Here is an 8,028-nt window from a genome sequence, read left to right as displayed (position 1 = left end):
TGGGCATTTTATTTGTTAACTTGGTTAGATCAGTTATTCGTTTTGATTTGATTCCAAAAATTTAAATATTTGTAAAGTTTCTGATCGAAACAAATAGTAAAATGTAGTATCCGTAAAAATAAATAAATATTTTTTTTTTGAAAAGTCAAATATTCGATCTAGTTTGTATATTTATAGATATGTAATATAATTATATATACAAGTCATTATATTTATACAAATCTTCTTATATAAATTTGCTTCTTTTACTCTTTTAAATTGTTTTTGAAATTTTAGTTTTGAGCCATTACACACCCACTCTAATTTTTGTGTTACACCAAATATTAACATATGAATATTCTTATTTGGCTCATCAATGTTGGATTATTTGATTTTGATTTGTGATTTGCATTAAAATGTTTGCTTCTAGTTAATCATATTATTCATGTTATTTTATATGATGTCATGTTTATTTAACTTTTATTACTACATATTATTTTTAAATTTTATTTTATTTTTAATATAATTAACTAATATAATTAGATAATCTAAAAATACCTAAACGAATTCCGAATTTATCGATTTCTAAAACTTTTTGGATTGAAACGGATCATAAACTTAACTATTTGATTCGAATGAAACATATCACTTATACTAAAATTTTGGATATCCAATTGGCCATGCCTATTGATTATGAATGTATTAGAAAGTATGTAAACAACTATTAGAACTGAGCCTTATAATCTTTTTCTTTTAATTTGTTTCCAAACACTCTTAACTTTGGTGATAAGTGAAATTAAAAACCAATGAGAGAAGAGCAGTGGGGTTAGTTTGACTGACCCCTAGCCAATAAAATCAGCCAATGGGCGATAGAGAGATATAGAGACCTCGTAAGAACCGCCTCCTTCGCCATTTGTATCATCTCTCTATAAAACCATTAAGCCATCAACCTCTCACTGCATTCAACAAATCATTCAAATATTTTTTTCTAAAGAACCCCAAAAAAAGACTTGGCAGAGAATCAATGGAACGTGGAGTTCCTCTATCTCACTATCAACTCCCCAACTCCAACTCTGGTAATAATCAAATAAGAAATGCCTATTTATATATGTACGTGCATGCATGTCTTTTTGTGATTTTTCTCTTTTTACAAGAAAGAAGTAGAGATTGTTATGTCTTCTTGATATAATAGAGATTTTGGTCTTAAAAATAATTAGAATTTTTATAGGTATGAGGAAGATGCTTATATATATGCATGCATGAATGACTTTGATATATGTATATGTCTAATCTACTTGCGTATTCATATATACATCCGAGCATGAACCAATGCTTCATATTCAGATATTTCATGCTTTGTATTTTTAACATCCTTCAATGGCGGATCATATATACGTGTCCTTTAAATGTACCGGTGCATGCACAAGGAATGTTTTGAGTTTCACTTTTTTCCTATTTACCAGATTTGGATTTCGCCTTCTTAGAAATAAAGAGTCGCTCATAATCGAAGTTTATATTAAAGGAATTTTAAATTTGTTATAATCTTTTATTTAGCAGTTTGTTTGCTGTAACGTCTGCGTTTTTGTTTTTTTCTTTTCGTTTCAAAACGAAAATCTCGTTTCTCATCTTCAAAAAAAAAAAAAAAAAATCTCGTTTCTCCACCTTTATTTGGAAACTAGGGGTTGGCCCGCCCGCATGAGTTACATTAAAATTATTGTATATTAAAATGTATTTTAATTTTATGAAAAAATTGAAAAAATATTTTAAAGTCATGAATAGAATAAATATAATTTTTTTTTCTAATCAGATCATATATATTGTTTTGTCAACATTTGAACTTTGTTTATAATTCTTACATGTTTGGATTTTTATTTGTTATCAACTATATTTTATGACATTGTACTAATTTATTTTCAGTATTCATTTCAGTTATATTTTTAATGGAAATACGTTTTTTTGCATTTGCATGAAATTATATGTGTAGTATTTTAATATATTTTTTAATTGTGTGTTTTATGTTTGTTTGTGGTTCCACAATATTGTTTTAAACACTTTTTTGGTCAGATTAGAAGGCATGGTATATTTAGTTAAGGAAATTTTTGAATATTGGATTTCTTAAATTTTGAAAAATACTTTGTGTTTTTAAAAATATGTGTCCACTGACGAAGCTGTCCAAATATATAACTTATGCAGCTCATAAATGAAAATACAACTACGATGAACCTGTGGCTCCGTTTCGTTTTATGGTAAAGTAAAGTAAAATATGTTACTTTTTTTTTTGGTAAAAATGTTAAGTATTTAAAATATGTTACTTGTCTATAACTTGGTTGGGCGTATCAGACATACGCTTGAGAGGTGTTTTGTTCAGAAGTGCCTTAAGATTTTTTTCCAGTAGATGAAAATTTTAGTTAGTGCTATTGGAGCTCATCATATGGGTGATGTAAATTTGCTCTCGTTTTAATGACAGTTGCGCATTTGTTATGAAATATATTAGTATATATTCTTCTAACAACATCTCTGTAAGAGTTATTGAGGAAAACAATATGATGACAGCAGGCCCGTCTTATGTAAATTATGGACCCTGGCTTAGATTTTTTTCTCCAAAATTATAGCTATATTTAACAAATTTGGACCCTAATTTCTTAAAGAATTACTTTCAGAAGAAAAAGTGACAGGAAAAATATTCGTGAGTACATCAAAACTGGTTGTTACTTTCACAAAGCCATTAGCTGCTTGTTTGTGTGTGTGCGTTTGCCGCTGATTTCATGTTTGCTTTTGTCATGTTCTGTGGATAATGATATATAATTAGTGGGAATTGGCTGCTTGGGCCGTCGTGAAAGTTGAAGTATCTTAATATTATTTGTAACGGTTTGAAGTGGTATTTCAATGAATTGTTCTGGATTAAGTTACTAATATTAAACTGTGTGTATATGTAGCATCTATTCTCTAGTTGGATACTGTGGAATAATTATCATGTTCATCACTTATATTTAAAGAAAGTCGAAATAGGAAACGGTGGCCCATGAGAGAATGTGTTCCATCCGTAATATGTGTAATGAATACGTTCTTCATTTTAACAGTATTTCTCTCGGTGGGATGCTCTGTTTTACGTGTCATGTGACCTATGTCTAGAAAGTCTGAATGTCAATTCATGTGCCATAAGTTTATTACAATGATACTTATGAAACAATGCACATTGTAAACATATATTAGACGTTCACTATGGAGATGTGCTACAAACTGGTGTTGTTTCAGCCTTGTAAAGGGGTTTGTAATTGTAAGTGGTTATTTTTTTGGGTTTATTAAAACCAAATAGTTAATGTATTTAAAATAGCTACAATAACAGAACGTGTATTTTCTTTTTCATTATCAATACGGGGTCCTTAAAGTTGAAATATGCATATGCTTTTATTGGTTAAATAAATTGCAGAGAAAAATGTAAAATCAAATATCGGTACAAAGAAGAAAATTAAAATTAATATTGTTTAACAAAAAGACAACCCAAATCAAACTCAATAAAATGCAGGAAACTCTTTATATAGGTTACTACAGCAGCTAGCCTCGCGTGGTTTATTAAGTGCCTACTCCGCCACTGCAACATGTGGTTATGTTACCGAGCTCTCGCCAACAGTAGCTTGTGCAGCTGTTGTGGTTTCATTCAGTGGAGGCGAGTGGATCACTGGTCCGGCACCACAGGTGGTATTAGTGTGAGTTGCAAATCGCTTCTCACCATCAGAGCACATGTAGCCAGAAACATGATCTATTAGTGGTTTCTATGCCATCAAATTTGCACTTGCAGAGAAACTCAAATTTTTGTTATGAGATGAAGCTAGGCCCTTCAGTAATGCAATAGTTTTGTGACATATAGAGAGAAGGTAGCATGAAGGGATTGTACATGCGGAGGAAAATTGACGACGTATGTGTTTAGCTCCGACACCATTAGAGACTCGAGTTCCTTTACGCCACCATATTTTGTAAAACTTTTGGAGCATTTACCTCCGCCCTCACCCAAGTTGGTTAAGTCAACATCGATCAACTTGCAAATTTCATTGGTTTTGAGCTTGAAGATCATTTTCTCCCCACCTACCTAGCTAAGAAGGCCTGGCATGCATGTGTCTATTTTTACATGTATAGCGTCGTTAGTATAAGGCTATTTTTCCAGCCACATGTTTCAAACAGAGATGGAGGGGAGAAGGTACTGACCTCCAACAAATTTGGGATTAATGTTGGTGGCAAGAATGACCTTTGGCTCCACACCCAACCAACATGTCTAACTTTTGGTGAAGGCTCACCTGGACATCAAAAACACTGAGGTAGACAGTTGCAGACCTGAGAAGAAAACCAACTGAAATAGATCAGACAGATGGACATATGCAGATGAGGATTGTTTAATATTAACATTATATTATCGAAAACCATTGTAAATAATTTGAAAAGAGCTTATTAGTTCTGAGACAGTGGATGGACCCATTAATATGAATGTTTGACATAATTCGCTGAGTTGTTTGGGAAAGGTCAGTGGAAGTAGTCTTGATGAGGATAACCACCCCTATGATGTCTGCAAGAGAAAATTAGATGGACTTGGTTATTTTAACCCTAAAAACGAATCGCAGGAATGCAAGTTATGAAACATACCGGGCAACTCAGTGTTTGTATTTGACAAAACCATTATTTGAACACACTGCGGAACGTAAAGAGCTCTGTCAGTATTGGAGATGGTCCCACCGTCAGTTCAAAATATTTAGTGATGTTAGTGAATCAAATAACTACAGATGAATCTGTAAGTTTGAAGAGGTTGTTGCTTCTGGTGACATCAAAACCTTTTTCAGGAGATGTTTGAACGTATTCAGACGATGGACAGTTATGAACCTTGGAGATGTGCCTAGTGAAGAGGCAGAGATATGAACAACGGTGCCAAGTTAAGTAAGGTGAGCATCTAAGAATACAAAGGGATATGCGAAGGAAACTGAGGGAACATACCCTTTCATCAAGGAGTAGCATGTCAACCCCATAAGCTTTCTCCGTTCTTGACGTTGCCTGCCTCTCAATAACGGAGACGCCTAGTAACCGGCTGAAGAACACGGACGATGTTAAAATCGGAAAAGATTATCGGAGAGGTAACCATTGTCGCAATCAAAGTTTGCAACAAAACAATCACATGCATATGATGAAGCAGTGAGATTTGGAGAGGGCTTCACGACTTATTTATAGTATCAGGATTTAGGGATTATCAAATCGGTGGTGGAGAGGGGTCTTTGACGTAGACGTAGTGGGTTAAATGACCTGAGGAAGTTAATGTAATCACTTTAAGTCTGATTCAATTAAAACCAGTAACGTTCGCAAGAGGAACACTCATCGGCACAGTAAAATTGAGCAACCGAGAAGACGAAGACTTAGAGAACATAGGTGGGCCCTTAATGGGTTGCGCATAAAGTGTCGTATTATTTTAGTCGTGATTGGTTTAATGTGTTTTAATGGGCGACAATTAAAATCTCGTCAACGAATTAGAAAATCTCAAAGGAGATGCCACGTGGCTTGAAATGCACCATGCTAGATGGTGACGTGGAAGAATGAGGAAAGAGACAACTCTCCTTTATTGTATAAGATATTCTATGCAAATCTAAATACTCTTTTCAGCCAAAAATAAAATAAAATAAATTCTAAATACACTTGAACTCCGTTACTTAACAGATATACGTACTCAAATTAAGACATTCAACTATACGTCAATTCATTCTACAAACTCACTGCTTTTAGATGTTACCACCAGCAAAACCACCGTCATTAACTGTATCCTTTGTGTTTTTCAAAAAAAAAACCATTGGGAACCTTCAATGACTTTATTTCGAGAAGAGCAAAATATCCTTTTGACTTTTAATTTTCGTTCTATAAATATGAACGTACCACAACAGTTTGAACAGTGGTCTGTCACTAGCGCGTAGTTTTACTTGTTAAGCGATCTCCAATGACTTTTATTTGTTCTAATGGTATTTTATTTTAAAATAAAATAATAATTTGATGAACAAAAAAAACAAGTTATTCTATATTTGAAGTAAAACTATTTTCCACTCTATTATAAAGTGGGAAATAAAATACCATTGAAGTATTTTTACTCTAACTCTATTTTACATTGAAAAATAGAGTGGTGTTGGGATACCCTTATTAATCCTCGCTTTTTACTATTTGAAAAACTTTAATTTTCTTTGCTTTTCTTGCTACTTATTTTTATTTTAACTTAAAATTATTTATGAAGCCCTTTTTCAAAAAAAAAAAAAAATTATTTATGAAACAGGATTGAACATGGACCATCAAAATAACTCAATCCCGGCAGCGATCGGCAACCTCATTGCCTGCGACGACAAGAACAAGAGTAACGTGGAGAAGCAACAACCATGCATGGCTCGTGAACAAGACCAATACATGCCAATCGCTAACGTCATAAGGATCATGCGTCGGACGTTACCGCCGCACGCCAAAATCTCTGATGACGCCAAAGAAACGATCCAAGAATGCGTCTCAGAGTACATCAGCTTCGTGACCGGTGAAGCTAACGAGCGTTGCCAACGTGAGCAACGCAAGACCATAACTGCTGAAGACATCCTTTGGGCTATGAGCAAGCTTGGGTTCGATGACTACGTTGGACCACTCAACTTGTTCATTAACCGGTACCGTGAGTTCGAGTCTGATCGTGGGTGTTCACTTAGAGGAGAGTCATCGTCGTTTAAACCGGCCTTTGGAGGAAATGGTTTTGGTTTTCACGGCCCACCTCAAGGCCCACCACACCCTGGTCATTATGGTTACGGTATGTTGGATCAGTCTACGGTTATGGGTGGGGGTCGGTACTACCAAAACGGATCGGGTCAAGATGGATCCGATGGTTGTGGTGGATCTTCGTCTTCTATGGATGGAATGCCGGTTTTTGACCAGTATGGTCAGTATAAGTGAAGATAACAATTTCATTATTTTCTGCATGCATGTCTGTTTATTGAATAATTATGTCTTACCAAACATTTCTATTTGTTGCGTCCTGAAATAAAATGTTGATTTTCAAACTTCTATGTCGACATTTTTTGTGAATTAATTTATATATGCAAACGAAGAGTTCAATTGGCAAGACATAAAAGATTCGTTAGGATATTTTTTACAAATTAAAACAGATATGAATGAAGCTAACAAGTGTTTTCCCGGTTCAGCGGTAAACCGGTATTTCATAAACCAGACTCTTTGTCCTGACGTTCGTCACCATCTTTATGGTCATTATAAACCATGGATCACGGTCAAATTTAACAATGGGTTGGTTAGATAAATCAAAGCAGCCACGCTCACAAGAAGTTAAAAAGAAAGGAACTCACACACACTCTATATAACGTTCTGTTGACTATCATCATTTTTCTTGTTTTCTCTCTGCAAGATTCGATACCAATGGAAGAACGTCAAGAGCTTCGTCGTTTGATCCCTCGTCAACTCGTTGCAACCGTGCTCGGCCTTTACACAATCTACAACGAAGGAGAATCTGGTTTCGACCTCTCACCAGATCCAAACACTGCATGGGGGAGGCGTTTTGTTGGCTTGTGCATCGGGGTCCAACACGTTAGCTCGTATGTTTTTTATGATGGTCATCTTCAGATTCACTGTAACGCCGGTGGTGCTGGAACACCTGCGGAGGACAAGAGAGTCGTGTGATGTCAACCTTGTGCTCGGTTCTATCTTGCTCTTGATCTCGCTCGCTTTCTCCGCTTATCTTCGCTGAGTGTGAGTACTTTTCTACGTCATCATGAGAATCTTTTCTCTATGGAACTACGTCGTTTAATGCAGCATCATCAAAGATTACAAACTACTCGAACTCTCTTCTTTTTTTACGTTTCTTTTTTCACGCTTTGTTTCTTCGCACTTTCTTGTTATTTCTTTGGTTGAACATGATTTGCCTAATAACAAATTGATTTTGGAAAACTAGTTACAAGGTTTATCTCCGTCCTTGTAAATAAAAAGATTCACCGACCAATAAAATTTTATTATTTCAAATTTGATATTTTTTTTAAAAGGAAACAA

General features: G+C 34.7%; 1 protein-coding gene across 1 annotated transcript; it reads left to right on the top strand.

Annotated features, from left to right (window-relative positions):
* The first annotated feature begins 1,003 nt into the window (after positions 1–1,003).
* On the top strand, positions 1,004–6,924 carry LOC106292860 (nuclear transcription factor Y subunit B-9-like). The gene is made up of 2 exons (XM_013728528.1): positions 1,004–1,055; positions 6,272–6,924. The coding sequence occupies exons 1-2, from the start codon at positions 1,004–1,006 to the stop codon at positions 6,922–6,924; spliced, it is 705 nt and encodes a 234-aa protein (XP_013583982.1).
* The last annotated feature ends 1,104 nt before the right edge of the window (positions 6,925–8,028 follow it).

This window comes from Brassica oleracea, chromosome C5 (assembly GCF_000695525.1).
Source record: "Brassica oleracea var. oleracea cultivar TO1000 chromosome C5, BOL, whole genome shotgun sequence".
Lineage (NCBI taxonomy): Eukaryota > Viridiplantae > Streptophyta > Magnoliopsida > Brassicales > Brassicaceae > Brassica > Brassica oleracea.
Note: the sequence above shows the minus strand (reverse complement) of the source record. Positions and strands in the feature narration are given on the sequence as shown.